The following is a 14,576-nucleotide window of genomic DNA, read 5'->3' as shown; positions in this document are numbered from 1 at the left end:
CACCAAATGAGTCCTGTTACCCATATATATATATATGTGTGTGTGTGTATATATACTATGGCTTCAAGGCTGTAATTGAAAATGAAATAGCACTTTACTGTGGTAAAGTTATGTTTCCTCTGGGTGCTCTGGTATCCTCCCGTGATCCAAAAACATACCGATGGGTTAATTGGTTTCTGTGAAAATTGGTCCCGGTGTTTGTTTGTATCCGTCTGCCCTGCGATGGACTGGCAGCAAATTCATGACTTTAATGTAGCTTCCAGGTTTCAGAGGTGTAAGGTGTGGTCAGGTTAAAGCTAGCCACTTTAGGCTCACGGCCTCTGTGTGAAAGAGAAACACGCAGTGTTCTCTGTCTGCCACACGATGGCAGCACTAGACCAGCCTGGAGCTACACCTGTGGGCTGCGCAGGATGAGCTCTACTGCACTGACGCTCCATTGCACAACAAGGAATCAAAAGTGAATGCAGACAGGTTGGTCAGTTTCTTTCTTCAGTTTCATTTAGTCATTATTACTGCTGTCCTGAACAAATCAATTGCAAAGAGTATTTGTCACTTTGGGGGTGGCACTTTATAGATCGGTTAGCATTGCTGCCTCGCAGTGCTGGGGATTTGGTTTCAAGTCTGGGCCTCTGGTGCTATCTGTGTGGAGTTTTATGTTCTCCCCATGTTCGTGTGAGTTTCTCCGGGGTGCTCTGATTTCCTTCCACAGTTTAAAGGCATACTAGTAGGTTAATCATGGTAGGCCATACATGGCCAGCAGCCATATCATCCTACAACTCACAACTGGCAACCCACTGAAGCTATGCAGGTGTGAGCCTGGTCAGTATCTGGATGGGAGACCTCCTGGGGAAAAACTAAGGTTGCTACTGAAAATGGTGTTATTGGGGCCAGCAGGGGGCACTCAACCTGCGGTCTGTGTGGGTCCTAATGCCCCAGAATAGTGATGGGGACACTATAGTGTAAAAAGGGACTGTCCTTCGGATGAGACGTAAAACCGAGGTCCTGACTCTCTGTGTTCTTTAAAAAATCTCAGGGTGTTTCTCACCCCAGGGTGTTACCATGACATCCTGGACAAATTTCCCCCAGGCCTATGGCCTCCTACTAATCCACTTCTATGAACTGTCTTCATCACTCTGTTATCCTCCCCACTGATAGTTGGTGTGTGGTGAACATATGGGTGCACTACGGCTGCATCATCCAGGTGGGCCCTGGTGTGAGTGTCTGCGTGATTGTCCCCGATTATCCTCTGCAATGGACTAGCATCCCGTCCAGGATGTACGCTCCAGGAAAGGCTCCAGCTTCCCCATGACCTGAATTGAAAAAAACAGTTAGAAAATGGATGGATATGTCACTTTGGTTAAGTTCTAAATATAAAAAGGGGTTGTGGTCTGTAAAAGATGAGAGAGAAAAATGTGATCGGTAAAAATAAGCCATTAGTGACATAACATTTGGATGTGGAAAAAGGGGCATCCTGAAGATGAACAATTGTCTATACAAATTCAAATGATGTGATAGAAAGAAAGTCTCCTTGGGTTAGCGTTTCAGTATTCCACCTTCAGTTAATTCAATTTCAGCTAGAAATTGTGCTTTTAGTCACAGAGAACATCTTGTGCTCAAGGGAAATCAACCTTGATGCTATTTAAAAGCTATTGTGTCTGAAGACAGGTGTGAGGCCTTTAATAAGAAGTTAATCAGAGAAAAGTGATAAAGAATTGTATATTGAACAACATCACTGTGTCAGTCTTCCAGCAAAGAAATTAGCAGCTGTATAACTGTAAAACAACAAAGCTGCTGAGTCATGTCATTGACTTAATATGCAAACAGAGCTTGATATGTGTTTTATCAAGTCCTAGAGGTGGACAATTGTGGAACAAGCAAAGCAAACAGTGCCATACTAATATTTTCAGGGAAATGAAATCTAAAATTACACAGATGAGACAACCATGTCTCATTAATGATTAGCACATGTTGAACTCGGGACAAACGTCTCAGTGATTAGGCAATGGGTGAGTCATAATCTGGCCAAACTAGACCTGCAGATCTTCCTTCTCTTCAATTTTCCTCTGTCTGCTATAATAAGGTCTAGAGCCATGCCAACGTGTCTACAATTTTGTTAACACAAACTGTTTTCTAATTCATGAATTTTGATTCATCCAACCATTTTCTAACTGGTCCTTCCAATTCAGAGTTGCAGAGGAACTGGAGCCAATTTCAGCAGGCAACAGGCACAAAGCAAGATACTGTACACCCTGTCCGTCGACACCAGTCCATCGCAGGGCACACACTGTCACAGATACGCACACACTCACACCAGGAGTAATTTTCCCAGAAACCAATTAACCTACCAGTAAGTGTGGGAGGAAACCCATACAAACACAGGAGAACAAACAAACTACACACAAACAGCACCCCAGGTCTGGAATAAAACTCAGTTACCCACAGACTAAAACTGTATTATCATCTTACCCAAAAAGGCTGATTCACAATCACATCCTTCATATTTGTAAATCAGATTCACCTCTTGAAGTAGACAGCCAAATAAATAAACATGTTCAAGTACTTTCTATTTTCTTTGATTTTGGAAGCCTTTTTAGTTATTTTGGATTCTTTGTGTCAACAGTTTTACTGTTCTGAATACCTAATGTTTATTTGTTATCCTGGCTCTTAAAAACAAGGGCGAAGGAAATAAACATATTGTTTACATAATACTACAAACCTAATGTTAGCTTTCTTGCTTCTACGAAAGTCAGGTTAACCTGACAACCCTAAGAACATGTACACAATTACACCATCTCAAATATTTATAGCAAACAATATAGCATACTGAGGTATACAATTTAGAAGTGTGTTTTAGGCTTTCTACTAAGAGAAACACTTTTAGTTTCTGTTCTGTTAAATCGAAACTCTATGCCCATGAATATGTGTTAATCCACATAATGAAATCTGCAGTGTTTTGAAGATGTTATATGAAACTGTCCCACTGCACTGCAAAGTTATTTTCTTTGGGTGGGCTTGAGGGGAGGGGAGTTGTAGTCAGGAGTGTTTGTGGGGTCCATTGATCCTTTTTGGATCATTTTCATTAATTCAGAACACAGTGTGTACCGGTGCTCTTTCCAAACAACCTTTGTGCAGAGAGCAGATTGCTACGTCTCTTTGTGTTCTCATCAAAACATGGTGGAGATACAATAAAAAGCAAGCTGGATTCTGGGGTATAGAACAATAGGAAATTTAGATCCAGCCAGGTTTTTCTTAACCTTTACAGTTCACTTGTAAACCTCACTTAGAATACAGAGTGCAGTTTTGGTTACCACACAACAACAAGCTTCTTACTTAATTAACTGTTGCCCTATTATAAAATTTTTGATTTTTCGAGTTATTACACCACTGTCGTTAATGTTGGGTTTTTTTTTTGGGTTGTGGTTGAGTGCTCATTACGGGATTGTGGGAGTCCTGAAGACTCAAACCGGCCATGTTATTGAAGCCATTTGGGGAGGCAGATACAGTAGATAACTGAAATATCGGCTACTGTTGAGAAGTGATAGAAAAAAATGTAATTTGCTTACTTACATCTGTTCAAAAGCTCAAAGTGTGCTTTCTATATTCTATATGTTCTTTGTTGATGGCAGAGCTTTTTGCGTTTTCGTAGGAATGCACGGCTAAATTATGTCGAAATGGCCTTATTACTTTTTTCGTCATTTACCCGAGACACCTACTGTGTTTGCATGTGGCAGAAGGGTAAAGGTTGATAGAAACCGTATTTAGAGACTCGTTTCAAGTCCAAGGAACACTTGGCACACCAAATATAACGAAATATCCCTGTTAATATCGCCCTGGGCACTAAACTGTGCCAGCATGGACTGATGTCCCAGCTTGGTTAGGGATCATTTCTTAATCTTGAGTTGATGCCAAACGCAAAACCCATTAACGAACAAATACAGCTCAAATAATCTCCCGATCCTCCGTTTACGAAAAGCAACCCAAGGGTTGTGCCTCGTTTTTCACTTTGAGGTGTGCAGTTCAACACGACTACTTTCTATTTATCATTTTTTTACGATCACAGATAGTCCCTTCTCTTAACTTTCGTTTCCTCAAGCCAGCAGCAACACTTCACCAAGAACTGGCGCCGCCACAGCCGCTCATTGGGCCCGTGTTCCTGAGTGTTTTCGAAACGTCATCAGTGACGTCTCTCCCTACACATTGGATTCACAGGCGAGTTCCTGCTGTCGCCGAGTCCGCTTTACATACGCGGTTCTGGTGCTCTTAAACGGGTTTTATTTTGTTTACCGTTTCCGCTCGTCTAGCTGCGATGCCGACCGTCAGAGAAAATATGATAACGGGGCTGGACTTCATGGATTTCTTGGAGGAGACAAACAGAAGTTCGAAAACAGACAGGGAGGAACTTAAGGGCATCTACAACTCAGAGTTCAGAAACAGGTAGAAGATGCTGATGCTTCTGTAACGCAGTTGCGCCCAAGTTGTGCTTGTCCACTCTGCCCTCACCTGAACTGCTGTTTTTCTTCTCACAGAAACGGAGAAAGGCAGCCCTCTTTTTCCAGGATCGTTTATGCCTTGGTTAAACACCGCAAGGCGAAACTGATCAGAGGACAGCTGTGCTTCAATACGCAGGTAAGTGCGGAGCGCCGCTTCTAGTTGGATGTTCTCAAGTTCTGCTCGCGGAGATGGTTCCTAAAGCCCAGAGATCTTTAACTCTATAGAAATTGATTCTGATTAAAAACAAGTCGTAGAGTGGACGAGGTCAAGTTCATTTTACAAAATAGAGAAATTGCACTAAAGATCCTCCGACCTCATTTGACCTTTAGTTCAGGAAGATGGTGACAATATTGAACTGTATTCTACTTTCATGGGACGGCAGAACATAAATAATTACTGTTAGTGTTATGTTTTTTTTCACGCACGTTAAACGTAGCTACATTTTTTGTAACGTACATTTAAATTCGTTCGGATTGAAAGCATTGGATGCAATATGTACAGTATTTCAGCTTGGTTAGGAAAAATACTTTCAATTTTTCTATTGCTTAGACTGGCAAAAATGCCAAATTTCGGTGCACATTGGATTTAATAGGAAGTGATGTTGATACAAGATTAATGTCACTTGCTGCTAACCTGTCGAAATTTTTTTGGTGATTATCTCAGACCATAAACATTTGAAAACCACATCTTGGTGAGGCAACAGGAATAGTTTTGTTTCATAGCAAATAAACCTGTGAAAGCAGGGTCATGTTTTAGTGTGACAGTGAATGTGAAGTGTTGATAGTAATTCTGTTTTCACTGCTCATTGGGAGAAAAAAATGATCAGAATAACTCCCAGGAGCATTAGAGTCTTCTGTGGAAATTAATCCAGAAAGTTGAGCTGCAAAAGCTGAGTGCTGGATTCTAGGAAAGCTTCATACCTTAATTACTGTACTGTATGTGTGCCCTTTTGCCAGGCTTCTGTGGCGCAAAACTGTTCTTGTAAATAATCACAAAAATAAGAAAATAACACCAAGCGTAATGGTCTGCAAAATGTAAGTAGTCATGAGAAAAAATCAAAACTTAAATGTCAGAAACATTTACATTTCCTGTCATCTAATAATTGCCCTCAATTGTGTTCTGTAGGAAACTGTCATTTGTGTTTACAGTAGTTGTCTCGAAATGATCTCTGGTAAGCTTCTTCTGGTTAGTGAATTGTAGAGATGAATAGTGAATTCATCTATGAATTGGCTCCATTACTCTGCTCTCCTCCCCACTGATAGCTGATGTGTGGTGAGCGTTCGGGCGCACTATGGCTGCCATCGCATCATCCAGGTGGATGCTGCACATTGGTGGTGGTGGAGGGGAGTCCCCATTACCTGTAAAGCGCTTTGAGTGGAGTGTCCAGAAAAGCGCTATATAAGTGTAAGCAATTATTATTATTATTATTATTATTATTATTATTATTATTATTATTAGTGTCTGAGAGGGAAAGAGGCTTTGTCCTGCTGTAGGAAAATCTGAGCATGTTATAGGCGTATTCTGTCTTTCGTTTACATCTTGCTTGCGTACAAGCCTCGGCTAAGAGAGACAGTTTCTTTCCATTGTCATTCATTTAATATCGCCTTCTATGGAGGCCATGGTGTAGAAAGAGCTGCAGGCAGTAAAGGTTTCGCTGTCTGCAGGAAATGCTGATACAGTACAAACACTAACCATGCATGTCTGCAATGCTGAATGTGTGCTTTCCCTTATCTCACAGCTGCAAGTATTCATTGCATTTTGACTTACTGTAGGAGTTTGACTAAGACTGTGTGTTAAAATACACATCGCATTTGGAACTGGGACTTTCTACATGTCTGCTTTTGAAGCTGATGCTTTATAAATGTAAATCTAAATGTTGATAAATTACTCTTTTTTTGTGCGTTGGTGTATTTTTGGAGCGTGCTCTCGGCTTTGAGAAAGTTACAGTGCACTTGGGTCACCTGAATTTTCTCTACTGGTGTAAGTGGGGAAATTGCATTATCTCAGAACAGGCTTTCAGATGCTGCTACTATTTTGATTCTTGCTGAATAATTCACCAACTCCAGCTCCAGCTCATCTTATGAAAGGCAGGGTGTTGTGTTTGTCGTGCTGGTGAGAGGTGAGAGGTGAATCTCACACCCTCCCTCCAAGAAAAAACAACAAGACAGTCCTGAGTTGTCATGGTCTTTCAGTTTTGTCTTCTGCAGTGTGTCTGTCGAGAAGCAAATGCTCTTAGTGGGTGTCACTCATAAAATCCTCCAGTCAAGTATCTTGAATTTGTGTTATTGAACTAAGTCTGTCTTATTTTGAACACTTGAATACTTTTCTGGTTTGTTGGTACAATCTCTAAAAGAGCCTTCTGTTTTGAAAACTTCTAGTTCAAAAGCCTGTCTACTCTTAAATAATCTTTTTGACAGCGAGCGTTATATTAACAGTGTCATTCCTGTCATGTCAACAACACTGTGAAAACTTAAATGTCCATGTTTTCCATTACCTTCTACGAGATGTAGAAGCAAACAACGACAATGGCACCAATTGGGCTAACAAAAAGTGGAATAACAACAACCACAGACTGAAACAGTTTATTGACAAAGTATCTAACAAACCTGCTGGAAATGACCTGCCCAGACAAGCCTGGGTCAAGCTGAACTGCCTAAGAACCGGACATGGCCGTTTCCGGGCCACCCTACACAAGTGGGGGTCTCGCTGGTGAGATTCCCAATTTGCGAATGCGGCGACGGCAAGGAGCAGATGGCCGACCACATGCTATACTCCTGCCCTCGCTTCAGGTGCCCCGGCAACTTTACCGATTTGGACGATGCCAGCCGCGACTGGCTGAGGCACCTGACTGTGATGATATAACTATGTAACTTCTGCACGTTAAGCTCATACGAATATATATATATACGAGATGTAATTTCTCCAGTATGAGCTCCACTAAAGAACAATCTGATTGTTGACGATTTGCTGGATGTTGAGAATTTGCTTCCCTGGTGTCCATTTATGGGCTTCCAAAATGTGGCCTGTGGACGAAGTGCGGTTTTGTCTCTGGGATCGGCCTGCTTGTGGGTCCCTCTGAAACTGTAGCACAAACGATAACTGTGGTGGTGGCTCCACGGTTTAACCAGGTTGTCGACCTCTGTCGTTTGTAGCGCTGCAGTGCCAGGAGAGCCCACCTGCTTGATCCATTACATAACAACTTTAGCACTTTATATTGCAATTGAATAAAGTAAAGGCACACTTGGCCTGGAGATGGCAGCAGCTCTGGCAAAAGTCGGCACAGCTGCATGCTTCTAGTCTGATTTTCTACAGCTTGCTGACCAGCGGTGACTCCAGTTAAGCTTGTCTGCAGTGTTATCAGGTTGTGCAGCACTGTGTCTTCCTGAGAGTATCGGTGCCCTGAGCAACAATGTGGAATCACAAGGTGTTGACTTGTTTTCCATGAGCAGAGTTTTGTCATACGATTATAATTACTGGTTCCCTACTCAAGCCAGTATGTGGATTCTGGGACGAATGGAGTCCTGTTCAAATTTCTGTTATGTTTCTGTGCCATAGCTCAGAGATGGGTCACAAAGGATCAACGTGTTATGTCCCTTTGAGCAGTGGTTAAATTATTTATGCCAAGTGGCAAAAAAAAACTGCATCTGACTTGCATGCAACATGCGCCTGACATTAGGATTGTGAGTTCAGGAGAGCCTATTAAACATCACTAAAACTTCAGTAAATATTGAACATCCTAAATAGGTGGTGTGAAACTTAAACAACCCTTATAGATTGCCACCTTCTCTATGGGGGGAAAAAAGATGTCCCATCAGATGATGTTAATATATAGGGTTTTCCTGGGAATTAAGTTTATTTCCCCTGGTTACTGAACGATTTGATTTCCGCTTTTCTGTGTTTTGTTAGCAACCCCAGAGAAACATGACGTGTCCAGATGTTACAGCTGTAATTTTATTTTCTCAGTGGAGCTATGTGTGGTGACTCACGACTATGTTTCACCACACCCTAACGAACAGGCAGGTACGCTCCTGTCTTTTTGTATCTCATGTGTGCTGAATTGTCCTCAAAGGCAAGCAACAAGACTGTCCTGCCAGTGTCTATTTTTAAACTTGCAGTCAGCTGAGTTCACTCTCTGCTTCTAATTACCTTCTTATCATACTTTGTAATGATTGCCTTGAGAGAAACTGTAAATGTAAAGCAACTCTATTTGTTGTCATGTTAAACAAAACTCATTATCCATCTCATTGAAACTCATTATTATCATAATTATTATTATTAGCCTTATTAATGTAACCTTGTTTTTTAAAAAATAATGCTAAGTTTCTGAGATCTTAAATGTGAAACTGAGGTACTTCCTTGAAAACAGCACCAAATTAAGCAAGGATCAAAAGTGAAACACAAACCCAAGGACACAGAATGAAAAGAATGGGCTGTTGCATTTGAAATGTGAAACAGAAGGCACAACTTTACACAAAGGGTGTGGGAGTCTGGAACAAGCTGCCCAGCCATGTTGTTAAAAGAGATGCTCTGGCTTCCTTCAACAAAATGGAGGAGATCCTTGGACCAGTTAGCTGCTACAAACCCACTGACCTAGACAGGTTGAATGGCCTCCTGTTATTTGTAACTCTATGTTCGTAGAATAGAATGTGTCTTGCTGGTGCTGTACTTACGAAACTGTCTGTTCAGAGGTGCAAAGGCACAGAGAGACATTCACCTTTTTTGCTTTTGCAAGTTTTTTCTCCCTGCTCTCGCTAAACATGCCAGCGCTTGCGGGGCTGAGTACGTGTGTGAAAACACAGTATAGTGCTTTATCTTACCTTCTCGGCTCGGCCATAGTGTGTACATCCAGACAGGCGTGGTGGGGTCGAGGCTCTTGGGAGAAAGGGGAGCGAGCCATACATTAAGAACAGCTGCAGTTACACCTGCCAGTGGACACAGGTCCTGCAGGCCTGCTGTTGAAGGTGCACAAGAAAGGTTAGAACTTCCTGAATCATACTGTTTCTAAAAAGCTACTGCACTTAAACCACAGTAAAGCAGAGTTGACTTCTTGTAAAAGTGCACTAAAGATAAACCAAGGCATATAAAAAATAGTGGTAATAAGCATGACAAAAGCACCATGCACCTTTACTATGGTACATTTTCACCCTAGTCACCCTGCAACATCTGGCAGCCCACCGAAGCTAAGCAGGTGTGAGCCTGGTCAGTACCTGGATGGGAGACCTCCTGGGAAAAACTGAGGTTGCTGCTGGAAGAGGTATTAGTGGGGCCAGCAGAGGGCGCTCACCCTGTGGTTTATGTGGGTCCTAATGCCCCAGTATAGTAACGGGGGCACTATAATGTAAAAAGGTGCCGTCCTCCGGATTAGACATAAACCCAAGGTCCTGACTCTCTGTGGTCATTACAAATCCCAGGGCGTTTCACGAAAAGAGTAGAGGTGTTACCCCGGTGTCCTGGCCAAATTTCCCATTGGCCTTTACCAGTCATGGCCTTCTAATAATCCCATCTATGAACTGGCTTCATTACTCTGTTCTCTTCCCCACTGATAGCTGGTGTGTGGTGAGCGTCCTGGTGCACTATGGCTGCTGTCGTATCATCCAGGTGGGGCTGCACACTGGTGGTGTTGGAGGAGAGTCTCCATAAAAACACTATACAGGCAATTATTATTATTTTCATAATGGAGCACAGCAATCCAGAGAACAGGCTGGCAGCCACCTGGTTCTCAGCCCTTTTCTTTCAATGCTAGGTCCCTGCGCAACTGCTTTTCTCTCCCCAGTATTCCCTTGTGCCGGTGTTGGTGTTGGTAGCGGGGAACACCAGTGACTGTAGTGCAGCCAAGGTAGAACAAAGTGTCCAGGAGTGTTCACATCCCTGTCCCCTCACTAACCCCCCATTCAGTAACGTCCTTCTCCCCTCACACACACACACACCCCCCACCCTCCCCAGTGCACTGAGTGTGGATAGTCACACTTGGTGTTGGAATTCACAGAGGTAGTAAGACAGTCACTGCAGTAATGTCTTTGACATTAGCACTTGGTGCGAGTAATTATCATATGGTTCAATGTTGAGATTCCTGTTATTTAGCACTAGAACTGCACAAAAACAGTTACTGTATTCTTCCCGATTGATTTGAGAAATGAGCCTGCCTTCATTCATCGGGTGTTGGCTGGTTATTCTAGGACTTCAGAGTTTCCTTGCTCTGCCGGCTCTCTTCTGACCTGTAGTTTTGCCTCTCTGGCGCCGCAGGTGCGAGTGTTCTATGGTGACCAGTGGAGTCGGCCCCCGCAGCAGCCTGGAGCTGCCCCCATGCCCATCCCGAATGGAGCTCCTCTCGGATCTTCCCCTGCCTCTGGCCTTGGACAGGTGCCAGGGAGAAAGAAGCTGGCCAGAGCCCTCCTCCAGCTTCTGAAGCAGAACAGGTACCTGCTCCACGGTTAAGGTGTTTTTCAGCGAGTAGCTTACACAGCACTTTCCTTCCCAGGTGTTTCCAAAGTACGTGTAGATGGGGGTCTCACCTCACCTGTAATTGTTTAGTCCTGACAGCCTAGGCATGGAGAAATGAAAGAATTACCCGGGAACAAAATCTGAATTTTGACAGGCCAAAATGAGTGAAACCAAACCGGAGTTTAGCCAGGTCATTGAAGACACCATCCACTACTCTATCATTCTCCCTTGTTATTTTTAATGACAAGTGAGCTGAACCACAGAATCAGAATTTTGTGTGCAGGCACCTCCTGAAACAAGGTGGAGTTAAAGTTGTGAGGAGCAAGTTGTTAGGCACAGAATAATATTGAATACAGTGACGGGTGTCAGACGGTGACGGCTGTACTTTGTGCAACTCGTCTGTTTGGAAGGTGAGCTGCACGAAGAAACCAGTGCGGGAGAGCTTTTTGAAGTGGGAAAGCCGTTGCACTGGGGCAGTCCCACTCTCTCAGCCTCAGAAGTCTGGGTCGAGTGGTACAAGTAGCTGTCGCGACTGGAGATTTCCTTGGTTGTGGTGGATGGCGATGATGCCTTTCTGTGCCTTGTCATTCCCATCGCTTTCCACGGAGCGTTGCAACAGTATAGTGTCCCATCACTAGGATTAGGACCCACACAGACTGCACCCCCTGCTGGCCCCACTAACACATCTCCAGCAGCAACCTTAATTTTCCCCAGGAGGTCTCTCACCCAGGTACTGACCAGGCTCACACCTGCTTAACTGCAGTGGGCTGCCAGGTGTGAGCTGCAGGGTAATATGGCTGCTGGCATGGAATACTGGAAACCACAGCTAATTAATTAAGCAATTGCATACAGGCTGTGGTACCAGGGCATGCATCACAACAGTTCTCAAAGATGCTTTCTCTTCACTCTAATTTCTGACTGAGGACACCTCACTAGAACCAAGCTGTACAGGCCCGTCAAGGATTAATCAGTGTTGCTGTGCAGACCAGCCTTGTATGAAGCACATTGTCTGCATTCCAACTATACTTAAACAATTACATGGGACTAAACAGTTCTAAGTTATCTCCACTGCACCTTGAGAGCCTAAGTGAACCAAGGTGAAACACAGCACATTCCCACAGTTATTTCCTTACAAAAATGCTGCTGCACTTAGAGCCGAAGGGAAAAGTACAAAGCAAATGTTGATTAAATCAAAATCTGATTACTATAACAGAAACCTGTCTTCATCTGAAGTACTGACCAGGCCCAGCTTTACATACTGTATGTTCTGAGGTTTGGCTTAACGGCGTTGTAGCTAACCAGCTACCTGTGTGCTGTTTATTGTCAGAACCCAGATGGTCTTGTTTTGCAGAGATGGTTTAATTGGGCTTATTGAATGTCAGCAAGAGTTCACTCGATGTCTGTTTACCTGTTTTTTTTCCATTCATCCACAGATCTGCCTTCATTGCTGACAAGGCAGGCATTGTGATCACATCAGATCATGAGTCCACAGACAACAAGATCACGTTCAAAGTCTCCCCTAATGAGCCCTACCACCTTCACTTTTACATTGAAAACAAAGGGGAGGACCCTGTGCAGTTTACCCTCTACACCCCTCTGCACAGGATGCGGTTTTTCAGTTTTGTGGATGAACAGCGTGTCACCAGGGCCCGTCCTCTCCTTCTCAATCCAGGTAAAGGACACAACAGTTTCACGAAGAGCTGCAAGAAACCGTCTTCTAACACAGAAGACTGGCTTTTAAAATCTGGTGGGGGGTAGTTTTTTCTATTAATTCTAAGGAAGAAAAAACATATTTAGTATATTTAATCAAAAATGTATCTAAGACACCAGTTGCCCTCTTTGCTTTGCTAAATAGGAATAAAGTTACTTTCTTTACTATTACGGCTTTGATTTGAAAGAGGATTTTTTATTAATAAAACTGAAATGGTAGACAGTTCTGGGTTTGTGAATTAAAAGAAATGCATATTAAAAAATCCAAAACCTCAGTGCCTCAGTTTTACAGTAGGCTTAACTGACTCACAGCTGGACATAATATATCATTGATAACAACTAATATAGTATCTCTTTATTCAGACGCTTGGTATAAAAGAAATTACTTGGAAGATAGTTTTTCCAAGTTGTATTAAATATAATTGTGTCCCTTGGCATAAAATACATATAGCAGGTTGTTTCCTGAAATGTGTGTATTAGTTTTCTAAGGCAATATAGATAATAGCAACCAAGGGAGAGCTCTCTTAGAATTTTGATTCATTTATTAGCCAAAATATCATTATTCAGAACCCAAAATTCTAGATCTCTAGTACAAGAGAGCTTTAAAACTACACTGCCTGGTCATCCAGCTTCTTTCCACACTTTATGCCAGAGCTGAGGCATCATATGCAGAACTGATGTTGAACTGATGTTGAACTGATGTTGAACTGATGTTGAACTGATGTTGAACTGATGTTGAACTGATGTTGCTGCAGGGGACAGATGGCGCTGTTGAGCAGAAAACTAAGGGAACTAAGGGAGTGTTCTCAAGGTCAGGCAACCCTAGGCTTGGCTAATTGTGTGCCTCACTTTTGGGAATCCCAGTCAGAGATGGCTAATGGCAGTGGTGAAACCCAGATCAAATCTAGTGACCTCTTGATTATGGCAAACAAGTCTGCTCTCCCAGCCTTGGCGTTATCGTTTTACTTCCTTGAGAATCCATGCCCTGACCCTTGGTTGTCAGCTGCAGATATCAATGTGGTATCTTGTTTGTGTTTCCCTTACTGGCATTACTGGCATTGGAAATGTCTAATTTTCAGGCTTTGTTAGGTGGGCTTTATTAACACTGTTCCTTTTATTTTGTATTTGTGCTGCCTAGGCGACCGCTATGAAATCCAGGTTCAGTGCCAAGTTTCTCACTTTGGGTTCTTTCCTGTCACGGTGGCCTTTGAGTTCAGACCCCACGGTGTGGCCAACTCCAAGCCGTTTTACATCATCCGCTACCTGGCGGCTGTGGCCAACAGCAGCTTGGCAGAGCAGCTGGGCCCCAGCTCTCCATACAGGCCTTACCAGAGGGCTATCCGCAGGCCTTTCACCATCCAGGTGGAGGAGGGAGTCCCACCAGAAAGGTAGGAGAACCTCAGGGGTGTAATTAAGTAAGAAGCCCAGCTGAGGTGTTTAGTAAAACCTGAATCATTGAATTCTTCAGGAATTAAAACCTGTAGAGCTTCACCCAAGAAGAGTTGACTTGCATCCAAGCCCATCGCTCTGCCTCTTTTCACATGTTGTGTAGTTGTCACAGTAAGGTCTAATCTCACGCTGCTGGTTTTTCACAGCAATACAGTACACCAACTGAAACAAGTGGTTTTTTGTGCGCCGTACAATTACCCCAGTTACTTGAAGAACCTTGCGAGAGAGAGACTGGAAGACTCGGATAGGCTGTTCCCCACAGACATAAACCAGCTACTTTCTGTGAGGTAAGAGAACTGAAGTACTTCCTCCTATAACCTGTAATATCAAAAGACCATTTTACCATTGTGCAGGTTGAGCCACGTTGTATTGTGACGGGGAAGCCCTAGGTCACAGCTGAAGTCTCCCTCACCTAACATATCGGCCCTTCTTGATGGCAGATGCTTGCTGTGTTGTCAGTGAGAGCTGTGGTAGTTCTCCATCAA

At 43.2% G+C, this 14,576-nt stretch overlaps 1 protein-coding gene across 2 annotated transcripts in view; it reads left to right on the top strand.

The window, feature by feature from the left end:
• Positions 1-4,182: 4,182 nt before the first annotated feature.
• Positions 4,183-14,576, top strand: part of LOC148658591 (putative RNA helicase mov-10-B.1) — a 28,315-nt gene continuing 17,921 nt past the window's right edge. For both annotated transcript variants that reach the window (XM_088639974.1, XM_088639973.1), the window contains exons 1-6: positions 4,183-4,434; positions 4,527-4,626; positions 10,735-10,907; positions 12,366-12,604; positions 13,781-14,030; positions 14,238-14,378. In XM_088639974.1, the coding sequence (XP_088496100.1) occupies positions 4,307-4,434; positions 4,527-4,626; positions 10,735-10,907; positions 12,366-12,604; positions 13,781-14,030; positions 14,238-14,378 (1,031 nt within the window). In that variant the 5' untranslated portion in view covers positions 4,183-4,306. The remainder of the gene's footprint in view (positions 4,435-4,526; positions 4,627-10,734; positions 10,908-12,365; positions 12,605-13,780; positions 14,031-14,237; positions 14,379-14,576) is intronic.

Source organism: Lepisosteus platostomus, chromosome 7, assembly GCF_059453375.1.
Source record: "Lepisosteus platostomus isolate fLepPlt1 chromosome 7, fLepPlt1.hap1, whole genome shotgun sequence".
In the NCBI taxonomy this organism is placed as follows: domain Eukaryota; kingdom Metazoa; phylum Chordata; class Actinopteri; order Semionotiformes; family Lepisosteidae; genus Lepisosteus; species Lepisosteus platostomus.
This window is presented reverse-complemented; position numbering and strand designations above follow the sequence as displayed.